The 21,771-nt window shown below is 38.8% G+C and overlaps 2 protein-coding genes across 3 annotated transcripts; both read right to left on the bottom strand.

Annotated features, from left to right (window-relative positions):
* Positions 1-580: 580 nt before the first annotated feature.
* On the bottom strand, positions 581-8,605 carry LOC116302965 (male-specific lethal 1-like 1). Its single transcript, XM_031712399.2, has 8 exons — positions 8,057-8,605; positions 6,921-7,039; positions 5,049-5,293; positions 4,150-4,253; positions 3,570-3,637; positions 3,221-3,384; positions 2,341-2,413; positions 581-2,180 (listed from the first exon to the last, which is right to left on the bottom strand). The coding sequence occupies exons 1-8, from the start codon at positions 8,522-8,524 to the stop codon at positions 2,036-2,038; spliced, it is 1,386 nt and encodes a 461-aa protein (XP_031568259.2). The 5' UTR covers positions 8,525-8,605; the 3' UTR covers positions 581-2,035.
* A 1,318-nt stretch (positions 8,606-9,923) lies between these two features.
* LOC116302959 (uncharacterized) lies at positions 9,924-21,529 on the bottom strand. 2 transcript variants are annotated; one of them, XM_031712388.2, is made up of 5 exons: positions 20,966-21,529; positions 20,348-20,457; positions 19,733-19,844; positions 13,187-17,713; positions 9,924-12,883 (listed from the first exon to the last, which is right to left on the bottom strand). In XM_031712388.2, exons 4-5 carry the CDS (start codon positions 17,687-17,689, stop codon positions 12,032-12,034), a joined length of 5,355 nt encoding a protein of 1,784 aa, XP_031568248.1. In that variant the 5' UTR covers positions 17,690-17,713; positions 19,733-19,844; positions 20,348-20,457; positions 20,966-21,529; the 3' UTR covers positions 9,924-12,031. The 2 variants fall into 2 exon arrangements, with proteins under 2 accessions (XP_031568248.1, XP_088883815.1); XM_089027689.1 differs by having other exon boundaries at positions 13,187-17,708.
* Positions 21,530-21,771: the final 242 nt, after the last annotated feature.

Here is a 21,771-nt window from a genome sequence, read left to right as displayed (position 1 = left end):
TAATGGTTGCCCATGAGAAGACACATAAATATGAATACAAGTCAATCAAAGAATCTTTTTCTCAAGAGTGGTCACACATGGTTTGAACTAAATTAAATGGGAAAACTTCATGTCCAAGCTTAAAGATATTTTGCCTCAAAGATTACCTCACCAAACCTCTTTGCACTCTGTTGTACATAAGGCCTTTCTCTCTCAGTCAATAGACCCTTTGGGTGTGACTCCAAAGGAGCTCAATTCAGAGGACAAAACAAAAAATGAGAATCAGAAACCTGTGCTACAAGGGGTCTATAGAGCTTTGACCTGTCAGTTTATCCAGCACTAGTAGTCTGTGAAAACAATGTACTCATCTTGAGATACCTGGCCATCCTCTTCATCTTGCCCATTTGTTCCTTGCATAATATTTCTGGTTTCCTTAAGTTAATACGTTACAGGGCAGGGTTATTAGAGCCCTTCCCCCAACCCCTAACCTGAAGGGAGGGGTGTTGTGTTAGTATACTGTAGGAAATGAATCCCAATGCTTTAACCAGTTATGTGAACCCCCCCCAAAAATATATATACCCACTTCAAACCAAGACAATCGTAAACTTATATACATTTTATTAATTTCTCAACACAAATAAACTTTTTACAACATATTCCTGTAACCTGATAACAGGAAGAAAACAATCGAAATTATTGCATTACTGAGTCACACAACTCAGCTTTAACAGTTTCTTACTTTGTTTTTTTATGATCATTTGGCAAGCTTTTCACATATGCTTATGTCAATATGTCTGGGATCAAAACCATTAAACAATCAGAATTTAAATGAGAAAGATTTAAACTTATGCATGGCTTTTATTTTTTACTAAGTTCAATCCAGGGCCATAAATGAAGTGTTAACCTTTCATAAAATATAATACACTGTCTCTCAGATGAGGGAACAAAACTTCTCAAAGAAGTGAAAAGCTTATAAAATAAAATAGTGCACAGATGTTTTCTAAGAAGAGTCTAACTGATTGAACTAATAATGAAAAAGAGGGTTTAATGAATAAGAAACGTATTGTCTAGTTGCTGATTAAAATACCAAAATTTTCAAAAACAATTAAATCAATAAAAATTCATAACCATGGTTACTGGGTGTTCATCTTTCTTTTTGATTTCATTTTTACTATTTTCTTCCCTGGATAACGAATTTTTCTTTTTCTTTCAATGGGTTTCTTTAAAGAACCATAGACATAATAAGTGCTCATTGTTGATCAAAAATAAAACTAGTGCAAAACCTTGTCTTTGGGAAGGTTTGTTTTTCATTTGGGGAGGAGAAATTGAGTTGGGAAGGGCAGAGGGATTGGAAGTCGACTGTATAAAAATGGTACGTTGCAGCCATTGAAATTCATAACCCTCCTATTAAGTCAACCCCCCAGGGGTGGGGATACTCCCATATATGGACTATACGGGGATGATCCGCAGAATAGGGTATGGTTTTTCGAGCTTCTTGTCATAAACGAGGTATGCAATTTCACTCAAGTTTCAAGTTCTTCCTGAGTTCCCTGTCATATTCTGGGTTTCTACTTTCGTATTGACCAAAACTGGTTATTATGGTCGTGAAAAAACGATACGTGAGATGACATGATAATTGAAACAGGAACTCAGTGCAATAAATATGTTTTGTCATAAACAGGGTCTACAAATTTGAGTTTTTTTTGTCATAATTAGGGTACCCCTTTCAGAATCCCAGCGGAACGTCCCTACCCAAATCCTGGCGGAGTACCGCCCCTGGGGTCAACCCTCCCCAAGTTTTTTTTGTCAAAATGACAAGGTTTGATCCTCCACAAAAGTTCAAATTCCTACTGATGACCCTCCCTTCTGTAACCCTAGCCCTCCTCCCTCCAATAAAAAACGTATCTTTCCTTATAATTTAGTACATGAAATAATAATGACTAACTAACGACTTAAGAACCGATCTTTCATGCTTCACTTATTCATAATTAGTTGATCTATTCAGGTTCAAAACATAAAAAACTAAACAAAAACCAAAAACTATAAAATTTGAATTTCAAAGAGTTCTACCCCTGCCCCTTCCTCGTCCCCTTCCCCGACCTCTTCCTCTGCCACGACCACCCCTACTTCTGCCTCGTCCTCTTGAGGCTCGTTCTTGCAACTCTCTTCGATCCAAACTAAACCAAGGCACTTCGAATTCTCTACAAGACAAAAAAGGGTTGATTAGGGGGTATTGAAATTAAAAGATTCTTGTTAAAGTGTTATGGTTAGGGAGTAATAACATAAAATCAGGGACTATTATTTGCAGTCTTGTTCCAATAAGTACATTTCATTTTGAATTCTTAATGTGTACAAACTTACTTCATTTGAAATAAAGGAACTGGACATCCAAAGACTGAAACTGGAACTGTCTCTGACACTTCAATGGCTGTAACTGGAAGAAGACATGGCAGTAATTACATGGATGGGTCAAAAGGAGAAAATAAGCCACCACATATCTTGGATATGGTAACAAACTGAAAATAATGTCCTTATCACTTGAGTCTAATCATGGCTAAAATAACGTTCCATTACCAGACCATATGCCCGGCCAGAATTGAAATCTTTGCCTTGCCAGTCATCTTGACCAGCATAACTTTGAGCCAAAAACAAGTTATGACAAAGCTTAAATTAATTTGGCCAGTCGTCATGACCAGTGACTGACCAGCTCTTATTTTTAACTCTGATAATGTTTCTCCATTTCAGAATATGTATCATTTCCTCTTGACAATGATCATATTTATTTTATTTCATCAAATATACACTTTACTATGTACCTATTCGTTAACTGCTGGTTTTTAAACAAAGAATTTATGCTCAAGAGAATGACATAATTATGTAAACTAAAAGCCTTGCAAGCTTTATTTTTATTGATAATCAAAGAATTAATGCTCAAGAGAATGACACTTGATCTGAAAAGAGAAAACATATTTAGCTACATTGTTTAAATAAGTTCTTTGTACTTGCCTATCTTTAGTTTGTAGAAACACATTTTGACCATCTTCCATACATCGGTTAACTGGTCAATCTCAAAGCAGTCAATGGAGGTTGCAAGGTTTAAATTTGAGTAATCCTTTGAAACAACCTTGCCACCTCGGTCGAATGCTTTGTGTTTGACAAGTGAACTGATGTATGAAAGGCAGTGTCCAAATTTTTTTGTATCCAAAAGTATCTTAGTTAATTCTTTACCTACTGTACTTACTTTCGTCATTTGAAGGAAGAAAAGACTGGAAAGTGTTATCTGAGTCAGAGTTTGAATCTTTGCCTTTGAATTTTCTTCCCTTTAACCTTGACTCTTCCCGTAACCTATTCTTTTCCTCTAAACTTTTGTGGAGCTGCTGAGCACGGAATCTTTGAACATCCCACCTGAGATCGAAACAAAACGAAAAATGAATTCATTGTCCTGATAATAATAATAATTATTGATTCCTTTTGACTTCTGAACTGCAGTCTAATGAGGCCAGTCATCATGTCCAGCCATTAAGTGGTTATTACTTTTACCCCTGCAGCTAGAAAGGTCAAGGATTATTCAAACATATAAATACATTTACCTTTTTCTTCTCCTTTCTTCTACTTCTTGTTTCAAGTGTCTTTTCATGAAAACATCATCATCTACATTCTGTGATGAGTTTGAAGAAAATAAAAGGAATTAATACAGATACAACTAATCAACTGACATCACAAATGATTCTATTTAAGCTTTTGCATGTGCACCTGACAACGTAACTATGGTCACTCACTGATGCCTCCATAGCTTCCATCTATCAAAACTAAATCCTTTAATGTCCAATCATGTCATCTCCAATAATGAACTATTTACTGACCTATGCAGGGGCGGATCCAGGGTAGGGGTGCAGGGGTTGCGCACCCCTCCCTGGTTCCACTTTGTGCCCCTACTTCAAAGATAACCAATACTGTTTTTTCCCTTTGATTTTAAGGGGTGCACCACTCCTCCCTGGGTTACGTACTGTAACTTTGTGCACGGCACCCCTGCCTGAACAAAATCCTGGATCCGCCTCTGCTATGCATATATAACCCTGAGCTCCAGAAAACAATATCAAAACCAATAGAAAACTTATATCCCAGTCTAAGTGCTTTTTTTAGGGAACTAAAAATTTGAATCAAAATTACCTCTAGTGATTCCGAGTTGTTCGATGTTGATGACCGTGAAGATGAGCTTGATCTGCCACCTTTGTGTGTCGGCTGTGCAACTTCGTTTAACTTCCAGCTTGGAACTTCAAAGAAAGATCATGGTAAAACTTATGATTAATTTATTGGTCCAAAAGAAGCAGCAAATCAGAAATCCTTTTGATCATTTGCATCAAAGTTTAAAGTTTCCAAAGTTCTGATGCTATGCATCAAACTAAATAAAATATCAGTTTTATTAAAGACTGAAAAAGCTGAAAAAACTTTGGGCTATAAAGTTGTGGCACTGCTAACTCATGAAACCTCTAGGCTGATCTAAGTCAGGGTATGGCTAACTCACAGATCAAACCCTGAAATAACCTCTAGGCTGATCTAAGTCAGGGCATGGCTAACTCACAGATCGAACCCTGAAACAACCTTTGGACTGATCAAAGTCAGGGCATGGTTAACTCACAGATCAAACCCTGAAACAGCCTCTAGGCTGATCTAAGTCAGGGCATGGCTAACTGTGACTAAATTGCATTTCAGTGTATGAGTTGGGTTTTGCAGAGGGAAGAGTACCAGAACGAAAATCCAGAGAAAACCCACAAATCAAGGTAGAGACCCGACAAACTATGATCACATGTCAAGTCCAGAAGAAATTGAACCCATCAAGCAAGAGTAGAGCTAGCACTGCAGAGCGACGCAAGTGCAGTACCCCTACACTGTGTATGCATATATGTGCACCCTTCGGCTTGATTCACTCAGTATGAATTTTGTGCTACTACTAAATGATTTCATTAAAAGATAGAAATGTTATCATGAATGGCTGTAAAGCATAAAACTAGCTTCATTACTCTTTTTACCTGTCCCTCTTTTATCTAAATAAATAAAGATTCATTTACCTAATATATGTGACAAATCATTGCCCTCTTTGTTATCTTTCTTCTCCTCCAATTTGATTTCTTTTAACTTGTCATTCGGAGTCTCTAGCTTCCCAGATTCAGTAGATTTATGATGAAGGTAAAGTAATTCTGTTCGCATGTTTGTTTGAAAGCTATCATTGTCGCACAATTGAGAAGAGATAACAACTGACGATGTTGCAGGAACTCGTTTACTCCTTATCATCTGTTCAGACGAAAGCCGTCGACTGCAGAAAAAAAATTGGCTTTAAATGAGTATAATTATGTATTTTCATATATTGCAGTGGAAGAGAAAAACCAAAGGCAATTTTCTATTTCCTACAAATTTCTTTGCAACCATTTATTTGCTTGAACTTTGCTTTAATTTTACACTATTTAGATATAGATTTTTTAAAATTTGATTCTTAGTTTTTCCTAGCAAAAAAATCTTTAAAATTAATAAAATACAGTCTTTTGATATTCTCATTATTTTATTTTCCTTTGTATGGAGAGCAAATTTGCTTTCAAATTTACATTCCTCTTTTTACAACTTGAATTTATAAACAGATGATAACAATGTACATACTCAATTGCAAATTCATTGTCGGGATCATAACATAGAACATAGAAGCTGAGACCAAAAGGTATTCTGGGAAAAGACATAATTATACTCTAACGTTATTCATTTGAGATACAAAGTCAATATGAAACATGTTAAAAGCCTCCATGCTTTCTGTAAGTGCAATAATTTATGAACATTCCACGAGTCTTATCACTAGATACATCTAATAACGTACTTCCCATACACCATTTCATGGGGTCGTATCACTAGATACATCTAATAACGTACTTCCCACGTACCATTTCACGAGTCATATCACTAGATAATCTAATAAGGTGCTTCCCATGTACTATTTCACGAGTCTTATCACTAGATACATCTAATAACGTACTTCCCATATACCATTTCATGAGTCGTATCACCAGATACATCTAATAACATACTTCCCATGTACCATTTTGGTCTCAGCTTTTATGTTCTATGTTTTTCCCGGGGGTACTCTTGCCCGTTTAGGGTAGGGATGTGCCGCTAAGCCCTCTGAACCCTGTTACAGAGCAAAATCCCTGAAACTCATACCCTGTTGCAGAGCAAGATCACTGAAAACCATACCCTTTTGCGGTAGTGTGAAAATAGATACCCTGTTCCAGAGAGGAGAGAGTGATATCATATTTCATATACCCTGTCCCAGAGCGAGTGCAATTTTATATACCCTGTTCCAGAGTAGAATCACTGAAAACCATACCCTGTTTGATGGCACGTATCCATATAGCAAATATAGGGGAGTACCCCCCCCCCTGGGATGTTTTTTTACTTGACAATAATTTTGCAAGTAAGTGTACCAGGTGTGTACCAAAATACTCCATATGACTGTATTATTTTAATAAAAACAACTTTCTAACATGTCTGAATAACTATGCAATAGAAGAAAACATGTATGTGATTAGAATATATATGAAGGGCCTTTTCCAAACTTCTCTTCATGAACACTAAACAACTCTTTGATATAATCTTTTTTGCCTCATATGTAGAATTATTTTTGTTTTAAATATACGACCCATAGGTTTTTTGAATGGATCATGACAGGGACTGATTATAATCCATTCTTTTTAAGTTTTCAGTGAGCAAAAAAGTAGTTACCACATGTTTTTCACCAAACATGTACATAATTTCTTCCCTAAACGTAGAGGAAGTGATGTAAGAGCTCAAAAATAATATTCTCTGTAATGTCTGGATTTCACGTATAAAATAGCAAACATCTTCTGGCTTTAAACAAGAACAGGCACTATGCTCTTGTCTTACAGCAAAGTGTCTACCTTTTTGGAGCATTGGGTTTTGCAGATTCCTGTAATGATTCCAGTTCATTGCCGGGAAGGTCACCACGTCTTTTCTTTACAGCCATCCTTCTTTCCATCCGCTGGATGCGGGATTCCAGCTGTGAACAGTTTAAATAGCAAGGACAATTTAATTGGAAAAATTACCAATTCATGGATACCTAGAATAAGCCGAGTTGACCTTCAAAAAAAAAAGCCAAGGTCAACCAATTGAAAATGCTCAAGAATTTTAGCAGATATATAATCAGAATAACATAAACTTTTTCAATTAATACAAATATTAAGAGAAAAAAGATACAAATATCAAAAGTATAAGAGAAAAAAATCTGTTTTGAAGAAAATAAGCGAGCAGTTTTTCTATGGCATAAGTATTTGAAAATGACCCACAATTCCTGTCAAGATTGGTGGCCAACCTAGGATAGATGTGGATAACTGATAATGGAACTTTCTTAGGCAGAGCCACCTTGTCTGGATCAATTGATTACCCACATAGAGCTTCACATTTAGCACTTCATGACGAGTTTACCCTGGCACAAACAACTGTTTTTATTCTTGTGTGAAAAAACATGGCCCCACACGAACCTCTTTAACCGTATTGGCCAATAACTGATAATACATGGATGATGGTTAATAAAATGTTTGTAAATTTTTTTTTTTTTTTCATTTCTTAAGAATGGAATCCAATATAAGTAACTAAAACCAAAAAAAAAACAACAAAAAATTAAAAGATAAAAAAATAAAAAAATAATTACTATTTTAAAAAGAAAATGCAATCTATATCTATCCAAAAATCAGACAAAAATAGTTGATCAAAAACTATAAAAGCGAAGAAGATCCATAAAGTTAACTATAAGATAACTACAGAACTCTTGAGCAATATTAATGACAAAACCGGAAGTGAATTAATGTTGTTGTTCATTAGGTATTCCATGTGAATCACGTTACACGGCGCCATGTTTGAAACGTGTGAATGACCGCTGACCCGTCCAAAACAAAAATGACAAAATTAGTTATGCGTAATATTTTCCTTTGGCCGAGTACAGACAACAACGGGGTCAACCGATTAAACTTATACAACACAAAGTAATAAACTTTAGCGAATTTCCTGGTTTTCGTACCTGTTCTTTATCTATCTTGAGCTGGTTGAGCTCTCTGTCTTTTTTCTGTAGCTTTTCTTGCTGTTGCTGAATGAGTTCAAGATGTAATAATAGTAGTTGCCTCAGATGAGTCACTTGGGAGTTCGTCGTGTCAGACTTATGATTTGAATTATCCTGGCTTTCCATCACCTCCGACTGCCGTATCGAAAGATCGTTATTCTTCTCGTGGTTGTTTCGTTCTTGATTACCGTTCTTTGGAATATAATTCGTGCTATGACGGGAAGATTTCGAACGCAAACTTCGAGTTGTCTGCCTTTCGCTTCGCGTGCTCAGGTTAGACGCTCCTTTCATGTTCCCCGACATTGTGTCGGATTTGAGTTGATTTTGCTCCATGCTGCCGTTGGATGGCAAATCCGTTGCCATTACCATCTGGAGAAGCCTTTGGCAAGTTCGATCGAACACGCCGCGAATTGTTCTATCGACACTCATCAGGCCAACATTTAACGGCCATGTCCCTTTGGAACCAACACTGAGACATGTGATGCTTGCACAAAATATGGCGACACACTGAAACGAGGCCTTCAAGCCTCTCTTTGACGCTTTAGAGAAATAACGCCACGTGCTAGCCTCTGTGTTTGTTATCATGACGTAATACTTTACCGAAAAGAAAACATTAAAGCTAAGGAAAGGATGAAGTTATGAATAAAAGGAGGCTTATTGGATTAAATTTCTTAAGTAATGTTGAAGTTGAATTAGACAATAAAGCTCATTTCACAGTTCGATGCGTTTTTTCAACCAGAAACTGACAGCCTCGGTAAGGCCGAGAGGTTCGAAGGGGACAAAGTTTGATTGATACAGCTGTCAGTCTGTAGCGATTGAAGTCTCAATATTGCATAAATTAATTCTTCGCCAAGAAACTCTAGTTCTTTTAAACCAACCAAGGGGAGCCAAGCTGCATGTCAGCATGTAACATTTTCATTATGTTTATATTATAAAAAAATAGACAAAAAACATAATCAAAAAAGCGAAAACATTAAAAACTAAAGGAAGAGAGTTTATTTCTATTCGATTAAGCGTGTTCCCTTTCATTCCTATCGTTCCATTTTCGAGAGCAAGTAGTCGGACGGGAGTGACAAAGCTAGACGTATAGTGTATTACGTGTTTAACATATCGGAGAAAATTTGCATGACGATAAAACAGTGCTACAAAAACTATACTTGATTTTGCAACCGCTTCCACGCATAACAAAAAGGCGCTGCATCACTACGCATGACGTTATCATCTATTGTTGTGTAAGTGATAGTCCATGGAAAATGCTTAATAAAATGAAATTCGGAATGAAATTCCAAACGTCATTATCTATTTTTGTTCCGTATTTAATAGTACATGGAAAATATGAATATAATATAAATTGTTTGCCTTTTTTTTTTTTTTTTTTTTTTTTTTTGAATTTCTTAAGGCACAAACATACTTGTTTTGGCAACCGTTTCCTGCAGCATAGCAAAAAGGCCCTGTATTACTCATTATCTATTTTTGTTTTATAATGTTGACGGAAATCATCATGGATATGAGAGGAAAATTTCCATCAACTTTAATTTGCTTACGTCAGTAAACATTCTGAAAAGCGTCTATCTGACCATATCAGGGGATATTTTTCATCGGGCCCTTCTAGTTTAATTTTCAGTCCTAGTCCTCTCTCGGACGAACCCTCCCACGTCCTGAAATATTATTGACCAAAATGTTCCGATCATATTAGGAACATACTAAAATGTAACAGAGGTGTCGATAATCGTTGGTGATGCTCCGACGGTTGCTAAAATTTTTAATCGAGCGATTTTGGGGGAGGGGGGGGATCAAAATTTCTTTCGATATCACAAACCGAAAAACATTAGCGTAAATTTACTTTATTTGTTTTTAACTGTTTCGAGCTCGGCCAAATAAAAGATACTTTTGGTTATAGCAAACTTCATGACGGGCATTTACACACACATTATCCTACCTCAGTCTTGAATACTATATATACACATACGAAATATTATATGCTGGAATTAAGCTATGCGAATTTAATATAAGAATATAACCACTGAACAGCACGACTTTGAGTTTATGTGCTCAGCCAATAGTGTTTCATGAAATCACTGATTGAAGAAATAGAAAACGCGCGCGCGTGCTGTGTGCTGTCATAAAGCACGCGGGGGTTGGCAGAACACGAGAAGTGTTAGGAGAAGCACGACGCGTAGCGGAGTGCTTCTCGACACTTCTCGAGTGTTCTGCCTACCCCCAAGTGCTTTATGACTGCACACAGCACAGCAAGCAAGTTTTTTATTTCTTTTATAAAATACAAATTACAATAATAGATAGGAATGACGCAATGGAAAGTGCGCGCGCGTGCAATGTGCTCTTATAAAGCACGCGCTCCAAACCAATCAGAACGCGACATTCATAACAGTTATTTTATAATATCCAATAAAAATACGTGGTCTACCTTTGGTATATATATATTGCATTGCACAAACTCGTATCCAATCAAAATACGTGAGTGAACAACAGTATTGTGCAAACTCACTGATTAATTATGCTACGAGAAAGTCATGGCTAAGATCTGTGCAGGACTTCTTGTTTTATCTGTCATGCATGCATAGTATACTGACATTTTTTTACGTAATAAACTGCGGCTGTTTTCTAATTTTCCATTTAACTATAAATTTCCATCTAACTATAAATTTTCATAATCACGTGACTCCAACATTAACATTCGTCAATTAAAATAACGTATCACACAGTCAGATCTTTGAAACAAATAGTAGATAAAACAGAAACAAATGACCTAGGTGACGTCGAATTGTGTGACAACGTACAACACTAAACACTAAGAATCCGATCTCTCTCTTTTTTTACTTAATCTTATAAACTTGAAATAGAAAGCTGAATGCTTCACGACTGAACGAAAATGCAGTCCTTTACTACCACTGTCAGAATCTCTTAGGCCTAGGGCAAACGTCGAACCTTCCATGCACCGAACTTAATTACATCAAAGAAAGCCGCCTCATTATCACCTGATATCCATTGTTTTTAATGAGTTCGGTGCATGGAAAGTTCGACTTTTGCCCTAGGCCTTACACACTTTGCTTTGTTCAGTCAACTAGAAAAAGGCTGGCATTCTGGTAGTGGTAGCAACATAACAACGCCATCATGCAAACGGCTATGCTAGCACCATAATCACTAGAAGCCGTATGTGGGTGTTATTTTTTCCGTTCTTGCAGCACCGATGCTGGATTGCGAAGAATTCAGCTCTGTTATCATGGACTTCTGACGCAGCTCAATGTGGTCAAATTGAAGGCCTGTAACGGTACACTAGCATTGCACTATACGATCCTGCACAAGACTATTAAAGTTATGTGGCGGTGAATCGCCATTTCACCCTAGTTTCCAACGTTCAAAGATAGATAGGTAACGACATTGGTAATATTAAGGGACTTTTTGAAGACTAACGCGAATTGTATTCGTAGTCGCTAGTTCGTACGTAGACTGCAGTACTGGACCTGGTTACATAAAGCTCTATTGGGCGGCCATGTTGGAGGATATAACAAAAGAATTCATTGACAATTCTTTTGTTAAGTTCCTCCAACATGCCCACCGCGAAAACCATCAATTAAAATAACAGCAAACATGGAAATACAAAAGAAATCACTCTTTTTCTCGATGGTATTTGCGACATTCCTTTTGTATTCCATGTTAGCCTCGCCTTCAAGATAATTTTGAGAAAGATCCATTGGTCCCAGACAAGCTCGCGACTTCTCAGGAAGCTCCGGTATCTGATGATCTTTTCCTATTGTTTTAAAACTTAATGAAAATCCTGCTTTGTTTGTTAGACCTCAACGTCGTCCTTAAACTTGTATTTTAGAAGGTGAACAAATGTTTCTGGTGGCAATAACCTATCACTGACCAGAACCAGCAGCAGTCCAATGTCTTAAAGGATGTATACCCTCTGAATATTCACTTCCATGCAATCTCATGAAGGCAATCCAATGCCTTATCAAGAGCTAAACGTTTGTCCTGTGCAGTAATGTACGTCTTTTCTGGCATTTCAAGGATTCCGAGCTCACTTACAGTGACTGAAACTGGACCCTTACCACCCTTGGGCTGGAAACCTTTCTGGAAGGTTATTCGTCTAGAAATTGGGAAGTGTCCTTTAATGACCTTAGAAATGGAGATTGATGCTCCTTTTGCCAGTTTAAGGCCTCTTGGGCCCACATCGGTGATGGTCCCACGGATTCCACGGTGAAAATACAAAGCAAATTCATGACTTTCGCTGTCCCAAAACCACTTTTTAAGAACGGGTTTGGTGGGAAGAATTTTATCAAGAATAACTGCCCATTTGTCTCCTGGTGGTTCAAGGGTTGCAACGTCTTGGAGACAACGGGATCTTTCAGCATCTGCCAAGGCACGGATCTCTTCTGGGTCACGTGGCTCTGGAACAAAAACCGGAAGTGGCACCTGGTCGGGATCAGGGGGGAGCCGCAACAAAGGGAGGTGCTGGTCCGCACATGCAACATCGACACGAGTTGGGGAGTTAAAAGTGAAACTTAGATTGCTTTCTAGAATGCGTAGACATTCCACCAACTGTGTCCAATCCGCGTTTTCAACGGAGTGCCTCCACATTGGGATTTGAGTAATGAAGGAAAAAGAGAAGGCGGAATAGTGGATGTGTTCCTCAAGAACAAGTAACAGATTTTTACCGTTGCATTCCAAAGAAAGGACTGGATCAGACTCCTTTCGTCTTTCCCCATCTGTGCGGAATTGCGATTGCAGGAATAATATGCTGTCGATTTGGGTTTCTGTGACATCCTATGAAAGACAAAAACAGTGTGAACTTAGAAGAAAACTGTTCGGTTCAAGGGTGGACTATGCCACTAAAAGGAAAGCAACCAGGAACAGGAAATGTGATTATGGTTTCGAATTTAAGAGAGGTTTTTAGACTTGATTTACTTTTCTACTTCATAGACCTTTCTTTTAATGAAACTGCGAGCAAAAGACCATATGGTCTTTTTTTACGAGGGAGTGTTTTCAAAGCGCACAAACAATATTCTGGTCTAGTGGCTCCAGTACAAATAACATTACACATATATATATATAGGAACCTTGGCTTACCTGTAATTCAGAATATTGGTTTGCAGGTAAAGGTGCAGCTGCCTGCTGAATGGATCTTTCCACCTTTGTATCATCAGTGTTTTTATTTTCATCTTGATCAAAATCAGAATCTTCGGTAAAGGCCGGCGACTCTTTAGCTTCATCTGATTCAACTCTAGCTCCCTCACCGGTCTCAGGTAAAGAGAGTTCAACCTGGACCTCGTGGGGCTCTTCATCCTCTTCGGTACCCTTGTCTATGTCAAGTTTTACTTCTTTTGTATCGCTAAACGAAGTAATTTCACCCTCATCTTCTACGAGAGAGTTCTTCAAACCAGCATCGTCACTCACGCTAACTCTAAAATCGGATGAAATCGTCTCTCCAGGTTTATCTTCAGCAGGATTTTGACCAGGGGCTTCTTCATTGACTGCTGTGTTTTCTGGAGTACTTTTTCCGGATGGAGGACTATTTATGGGAACCAATTCACTTTGGCCATGTTGTGCATAATATGGCGGCGGAGGCGGCATTCCGTCGTGCGATCCCATGATATTTGGAAAAAGTTCCTGATACGTGGGAGGGGGAGGAAGGTTTTGTGTCACATCAGTTGAAAATGTCATTCCCAACTCAGGAACAAGTGAGTGTCGAGAACGACTTTGAATGTCTGCTATCGGTGGAGGTGACATTTCGGCTGGAAGTTCCACAGTTCTATCGGAAATGTTTTTATCATCATTTTTCTGCGCTTCGTAAACATGGCGAACCAAACGTCTCCATCTCTTTCTGTTCTTGTGCCATGAATTGACCATGTAGTTATCACGGACGAGTTTATCTTCAAGCTGCCTTAAACAAGTTCGGAACTCTTTTCTTTTGTGTTCCATTGGAGTCAGGGCTCGCCTCACAATCCTGGTTATAGATATAATAACAGCGAGAACGAGAACGACGCCAACTCCAGCAAGGAAAACGAACAGTGGTGCTTTAGAGGTGGGGTCGTTCATCACCTTTGCAATAATTGCTGACACAGCCGCGATGGCAGCAGAGACGAATGAGACGATTCGCCACAAAATCAGAACAAAAGAGTTCGATAAATTAAACCCAATGAATTTCCTGAATTGCAGGGTGAAGATCAAGGCAACCATGTTAACAAATATTAGGCTTCCAAACACGAAATAGGGGTTAGCAACAGCAAGGACTGCCAATCCGACCATTAGCGCTTTGGCAAAATTGATAAGGACGTTATAAACTGGAGAAAACTTCAAGTCAAGACTAGGGTGGTCAGAGTCCCCGTAGCGAGTGCCAAAGATGACAGCCGTAGTAGTGTACCACACAAGAGCAAGAAGTCCAAATACAGCAACTCCTTGGTGAGAGGCATTCCAACATTGTATACTTTGATCATCGTAAAGGACTGCACTTGGACAGCTGGTAAGATTTGTGGCATTCCCAGTAAAATTCTGGTCGACAGGTGTGCATCCGATGTCGTATTTGCAGGCGACGAACGAGAGAAAACTCTCAAAGAACGTCACAAAAAGAGTGTTTGTAAATAACGACACTGACAGTGTCCACGAAACCTGTTTAGCAAACGTTCCCTCGTCAAAAGTTTCCAGGACTTGTTCGAGTATGACAGGAAGTCCACAGCAGAAAAACCATAAAATAAACAGGATAATCGTCAGCCAGAATTTGACTTCAAACGTAGCAAAACTGAGTAAGAGATATTGGGAAGCTTTGTTAAGTGTCGCGGCGCCGTACATAGGAATTTCAGACACAACGAAGACAAGTGCCAGCAGCTGGAGAAACTCTACGAACTCAAAGATTAAAGCATGTGCATTGGTCCAGTTGAAGCGGACGTAATCGTATGCTTTTGGTCGTATGGAAAAGGAACTCTCACGGTGTTTGAAGGTCAAAATAGAAGCAATGATGAGGATTAAAAGAAGGAGGATTCCAAAAACTCCAATTGATACAGTGATTGCTAAACCATTGGAGAGTTCCAGGAAAGATGGGGCCATTTTGAAGGTCAAAACAAACGGAAAGCCAAAAAACACAAAATACAGGATCACGGTGCTTAGGATAGCGAAGAAAGTGTTCTTGAATGCAAACTTCATGACCCTCAAAAATAAATCAGCAGGCATTAGGATCCCGAATAACGTCGCAGTAAAGACAAAACGTATTGACTTCCAACTGAGCAGTGTCACCATCAAGTCCACAAGATCTTGGGCAAACTTAGGTGGGTAGCGACGGACTGTCTCTCGCACTGCGTTCCAGCTTCGTTTCGAGATAACATCATTGGCTACTTCCACAAGCAGGAAAGGCGCACGGTAAACGGTCAGAAGCACCAATAGAATGATGACCACGGTAACAAAATCCTTCAAGTACTCGCGCAAATTTTTGAACACGATTTTTTTTCTGTCGTACCATCGGCGACACAGGTTACGAATTAAAGCAGGTCCACGGTAGATCAAGAGTAAATTCAGGATTATGAGGATCGTAAGGAGAAACCGGCCGCTTGGCAAGCACTTGATGAGAACTTGTTGTGTTTCCTGACGCGTGCGTGTCCTCAGCCCACTTTCATTAGTCCACAGAGGCACTTTCTGGACTTTAAAGTCTTTCAGTTCACGAATAGCTGAATCGACCTTGTGCTCAAAAGCAATCATTTCGTTTCTGTATTTAAAGAGGTTTTCATTGTGAACTGCCGAGTTTGCACAGTGTAAGTAGTTCAGCTCACAGAGATAGAGACGATGCAGCTTGTAAGCTCTTTTTCCCTCGTAAAACTGAATCATATGAAGAAGGTAATCATACTGGTCATCAAGCTCGTACTTTTTTATTTTTGAACGGACCCAGTCCAGATCCTTGAGGAACTCCGCATTTATGATAGAAAGTTCCACATGGATGTTGAATGGAGGAGACTTGTTTTTGAGGCTTTGGGAAAAGACTTCTTCCATTTTGCGACGTATAGTGTGGCGCTTGTCAATGATATCTGGAACCCACTGCATGTAGAAGCGTAACAAACGCATCTTACGGTGCTCTTCGTCTTCTAGAAGATGAACCCAAGATTGTATGGGCCTCATGATCATGAGAACTATGAACAGCAAAATGAAGACCACGTCCACTATTAGCTTGACCAGCTGACCGAATGATATAAGAGCAAACTCCATGTAGAAATCCCCAGCTTGTAAGAGTTTGGAAAGTAACTTTGGGAAACGTACTAGGGTCACCAAAATGAGAACACAAGCTGCAATGGCTGGTATATCTATAAACAAAAATCCAAAATGCTTGAAAGCAGCTTTACGAATCTTCCATGAATTTTTATTTCTGAGATTCTTCCTCTCTTTCTTCTGTTGTTCGCTTTCGTTGACAGGAGTTTGAGGAATTTCAGATCTCTGTTTGAAGTACTTTTTCAGGTCTTTAATAAGAGGATATGCTCTCCATAATGTTGCTAAGACAACAACTGACAAGATAAGGCATAAAATATTCAGCAACAGAAAGACAAAGTCGATCAACAGTAACACAAACTGTGTAAGGCAGTTTTTTCGTAGCTCCCACTCATCCTTGGTGCAATTTCTCACAAAGCTTGGAAAACGCCACAGGGTTACCATCACTATAAGTGCACATATTATGCAGGGAATATCCACAAATATCAAAGTGGCATGCTTTGCAATCATGTATTTTATGACCCAATCAGAATTCACACGTATGCATTCATCTTCGTCCTCATCAACGCTGTGAGGTTCATTTCTATATTCAACTAGTTCATATATCAACAGTGGACCCCTCCACGTTATCATGGTGACCAAAAATATGGACAAGAAGATAAGGTCAGTAAAGAGAAGGAAGAGTTGAAGGAAGACCTCAAACCTGTCTGCATTCCAACTGAAGTCGTTATCTTCCTTTCTTTTGTATAATACATAGATTAGATATGGTCCTCTCCATGTTACCATGAGTAGAATTCCACAGACCAAACAAGGAATATCAACAACAAGATGAAAAAACTGTACAATGCATACTTTTCTCCATCCAAGGTCTTCCCAGTTCTTCTTTTTCTTGATCTTGCGAATCAGAGTGGGACCACGCCAAGAACAAAGGCAGATCAGCCCCAGTGGAATGCAAAAGATGTCACACATCACTCGGACAAAATAACCAACTACAATCTTTCTCAACATGAACCCTCCAAAGAATATATCATCGTCTTGATGAGTATAGTCACACTTGACACCCTTCTTTTTTACTTTTCTTAGGAATGGGATAAGTACAAATCCCATTGTTAATACAAGTGAGATAAGACCCATTATAATTACTGGAATGTCCATGATAAAGATTATGAGCTGCACAAACCCAACGTATCTCCACTGAGAAATATCTTCCATATGTAAGAACTGCTGTATCATACATGGTAACCTGATAACGGTCAAGCATGCCAGGATATTGAACACAAGACCCAAAAGATCCAAAATTCTTTTGCCTACAAATTCAGTAAATTTCCATAAGCTCCAGCAGGTCTTCTGGACAATAAAAACCATGCAGTCAATAATCTCTGACATTTTGCTGGTGTTGTGATACCTGACCTTTGAAGAAAACATAGAAGAGTCGTTAATTAGATATCATAGGAAGGGTGGTAGAAAGAACAATTTGCTTATAGATTGATCTAAGCTTATATTCAACTGCTTTTATTTTGGATAAGGCATTGTCATCGGTACAAAATTTGTATAGGTAACAGGACAACATGCTGTCCAACTGGAAATAATTGGATGAAAAAAATTCCAAGGACTGACAAAATTTGAATTAGCCGATAGGCTGAGTCCAATTTGGCAGTCAGAGGAATGTTTTGAATTCAATTATTTCCAAATTGGACAGACACGTAGTCCTATTGCAGATTAGTTATATCATCCCAAACTTAAAGTGTATATCAAGGATTTTTTTTTTCTTTCAAAATCACTGTCATGCCTATATGTAAATAGTGTAGGAGCAAGATCGCTGAAAAAACCATACCTAGTTTCTGTATTTCGAAAATAGATACCCTGTTCCAGAGAGGAGAGAGCCTGACTTCATATGCCCTGTCCCAGAGCGAGCACGATTTTATATACCCTGTTCCAGAGTAAAATCACTAAAAACCATACCCTGTTTGCCGGCACATACCCATATAGCAAATATAGGGGAGTACCCCTTCCCCCCAGGGGCAAAATGTAACCCATTCTTGAATTTATGCCATCTCATTTGCATATTGATATTTCAAATGTTTATATCTCTGAAAAGAGAGGTTCACATACAAAAATACTGCAACCATGTTACTACACTGTTCACATGTAAGTGATTTTGAAAATAATTTTTTTCCCTTTATATACACTTTAATACTAGACTGATTCCATAACTCATAGTTTTCCCTCGAAAGAATGTAAATGGAAACAATCCAAATGAATTTTTAATTTGGACAGGAAAGAGAATTTGAAAATAATATGATAGTTGCTTATATGGGATTATAGAGTAATGATACAATTTACTGAATAACTGTGTTTAGAGTTTTGACATTTATGAAGTGTATGACCTACTGTTTTGTCTCCTATGACTGCAGGAAAAAATACTTTCTTGACAAAAGCTTTAGATAGTTTTGCACTAGTAAAGAATCACGCAAATGGATTGCTTCCTACATCCAATGGTAATTGGATATCATTTTCCCAGTGTGGATCTAGGGGAGGGGTGCAGGGGAGTGCACCCACCCCCCCCCCCTCCCCCTAGATGAGCTGATATCCTGGATGGTGCATCCAACCCTAGAAAAAAACCTGGATCTGCCCCTGAACTTTGTCAAAATATTGAGACCCATAAAAAATGCCTGGTTCTCCAATTTGATTGAAAACTCCCAACACAGTCGACTACGTTTTGGCAGATGTTCTTAACTATAAATATTATATATATGACTTACTTATTTCATTAAGCTCTAAGATTTTAGGGATCAAATGCTAACTGTATGCAAGATAAACGCTTTTATGTCACTCCTTCGCTAGACTCGGAAGATCTTTTACTATGTTTTAAGAGCAAAAACAACAGCAGAAACGTACAAGTCAGAGCAAGTATCGTTATATAAACAAGAGAAAAATATAACTTGTAACTACATTTTGCACCTTTCATGATTCATCTGCGAATCATAACTTGAATATCAATTTACGTTCTTATGTACAAATAAATTCAAGAAAACACCTCTTATGGAAGAGAGCAGACTCTTGTCAAATTGATTCTTGTGTTTTTTAAACCGAAAAAAAAATTTCAACTTGCAGTCACAAACTAAGTTGACACCGTCCATCCGTATCAGCTGCCTTTCAAGCCGCATCAGCTCATCAGCATATCGTATCTAAAATACTGTAACTAGTTTTGAGTTACCGTGGCCTTTATGAATATTATTTGAAAATTTCGCATTAATAATGTAAAAAATCGCGTGATGTTTGTTATCACTTTATTTTATATCTTTTACTCAGTGACAGGCAGAGTACATACTCTAATACTGTAGGATCGAAGACCTTCGGAAACTTTGATCAAAACATCTAATTTCTTGGTCAGAGAGAAAGAAATTCAAGCATTATGGAATTACTTACGATTTTAACAATGTGGCATCAGGTTATGGTTGCAGTTCATGTGCTAAAAGTTCGGGTTTTAGAGTGAAGTTTACATCAAATCCCGAAGAGGAGGGAACTTGAAGCAATCAAGCTGAAAGTTGAACGGAAGTGTCAGCAAGACATCCACCAATATAATCAGCCAATACTAAGCGTCGCAAATAAAACGCACAGGTATCCCAATCAACAATCAAAGATCTTTTGAGAAAGGGAAGAGAATGTGACCATCGGTGGTGTACCATAGTAGTAGCATAGTAGCTATTAGACAAACCTAAAATATTAAAAGGAACCACTCTAATGCAACTCTAAGGGGCTGTTTATATGGAGGCGAGCCAGCCCGGTAAGCGGGCTAGCCCGCTTTGCCGAGATATCGGCTCGGCCTCTTTTCGTTGCTAAAAATGCTTTGTGTTTATATGGGGAGACGGGCTGGCCCGCTTACCGAGATCTCGGTTGGGCGGTGCCGAGATCTCGGCAAGCGGGATGGAAAAATTCCTATATAAACGAACCAGCCCGGTAAGCGGGCTGGATTTGATCCTACTGCGCATGCCGCCATGTTTTTTTTTTTTTGATTTTCGCGGGACGAGTTCGTATGCTTACCGGGCTGGCTCGCTCCATATAAACAGCCCCTTATAGTAGGCACCGTCCTTAAGTCATCTCCCCTAAGTTGGTTCTTTCCAGGGTGTGTCCCTGGGTACAACAAAGATTGGCTGCAGAGTAATAAAGGAAGAGGTTAGTATTTTCGGGGCTACCACTGGAAACGAAATTCTGTATTTTGTCTTCAAATATCCAAGTAACCTTGGCACGTTCCACCAACGTCTGGTGGCCCCACGTCTGGTGGCCCCACACCTCTGGTGGCCCCTGTCCCATTTTCTCCGCGGCAATACAACCTGTGATTATGAAACTTGGCAGGGATGTAGTCACGTGCCCTGTCAGTCACCCCAACGATTTTGGGTGTATGACGTCACATATCACGTGACTTGCTAAGATAACATTATCGCCAGTTTTTGAAATGAACCTTTTTTGACGTTATTGCACTACTAAAGTCTTTGTATGCCAACGCTGATGGTAACCAACCCCCTGGCAGCGTGACGTCACAGGTCACGTGACCTATAAGTAGCGTTTTATGGCTAAACCATGACGATAAACCGTCTATAAAACTACTAACAAAGACACAAGATAGAAATTGAAAATTTCCCATGCCGTATTCTTACACACCTGTGGTGACCCCATCGTGCCAAACGTCTGGTGGCTCCACGTCTGCTGGCCCCACGCACCTCTGGTGGCCCCTGTCCCACTTTCTCCGCGGCAATACAACCTGTGATTACGAAACTTGGCAGGGATGTAATCACGTGCCCTGTCAGTCACCCCAACGATTTTGGGTGTATGACGTCACATATCACGTGACTTGCTAAGATAACATTATCGCCAGTTTTTGAAATAAACTTTTTTTGACGTTATTGTTTGCATGTAGTATGCCAAACGATGTATTTATGTGTAGAAACAGTTAGTTTTTTCAGTAAACATCATGAAGTGCTTTACCAGTAATATCAGGCTTTATAGAAATAATGAGCTCAGCAGAAACTGTGTTTGCTACGTGACATCCGTGTTCTCCTCGACATGACTTGGTGCACGGTCTCTGCCATAGTACACTTGAAAACTTGCATTCGATTCAGTATAGCTATGATATAGTCACCGTAAAAATTTGTATAGCGATTCAGAAGAATTTTTAGGGATGGCCTAATTCTTCCTGCATGTCGATGTCTTCCCACACATGATTTGCCGACTGATTCCCCGATGATTCCCCATCACAACCTTTTGTCAAGTATTAGAAATTAAAATGGAACGAATAAATGAAATGCTAAAGAAGATAATAAATATGAATCCTATTTCCTTTGGTAAGCTTGTGGTAGAACTGAAAAGCTAAGGGAAAAATTAGAAAGTTAAACGTGAAATAAATACTAGAATGAAGTATGAAGGTTGGCCAAGGTTGATTATGACGCGACGGTGCGTTGGCGGTAAAA

This window comes from Actinia tenebrosa, unplaced genomic scaffold, assembly GCF_029948245.1.
Source record: "Actinia tenebrosa isolate PJP-AT-01 unplaced genomic scaffold, QUT_ActTen_1.0 PGA_scaffold11__36_contigs__length_13525064, whole genome shotgun sequence".
NCBI lineage: Eukaryota > Metazoa > Cnidaria > Anthozoa > Actiniaria > Actiniidae > Actinia > Actinia tenebrosa.
The sequence above is the reverse complement of the archived record's forward strand: the minus strand, read 5'-3'. Positions and strand labels throughout refer to the sequence as shown.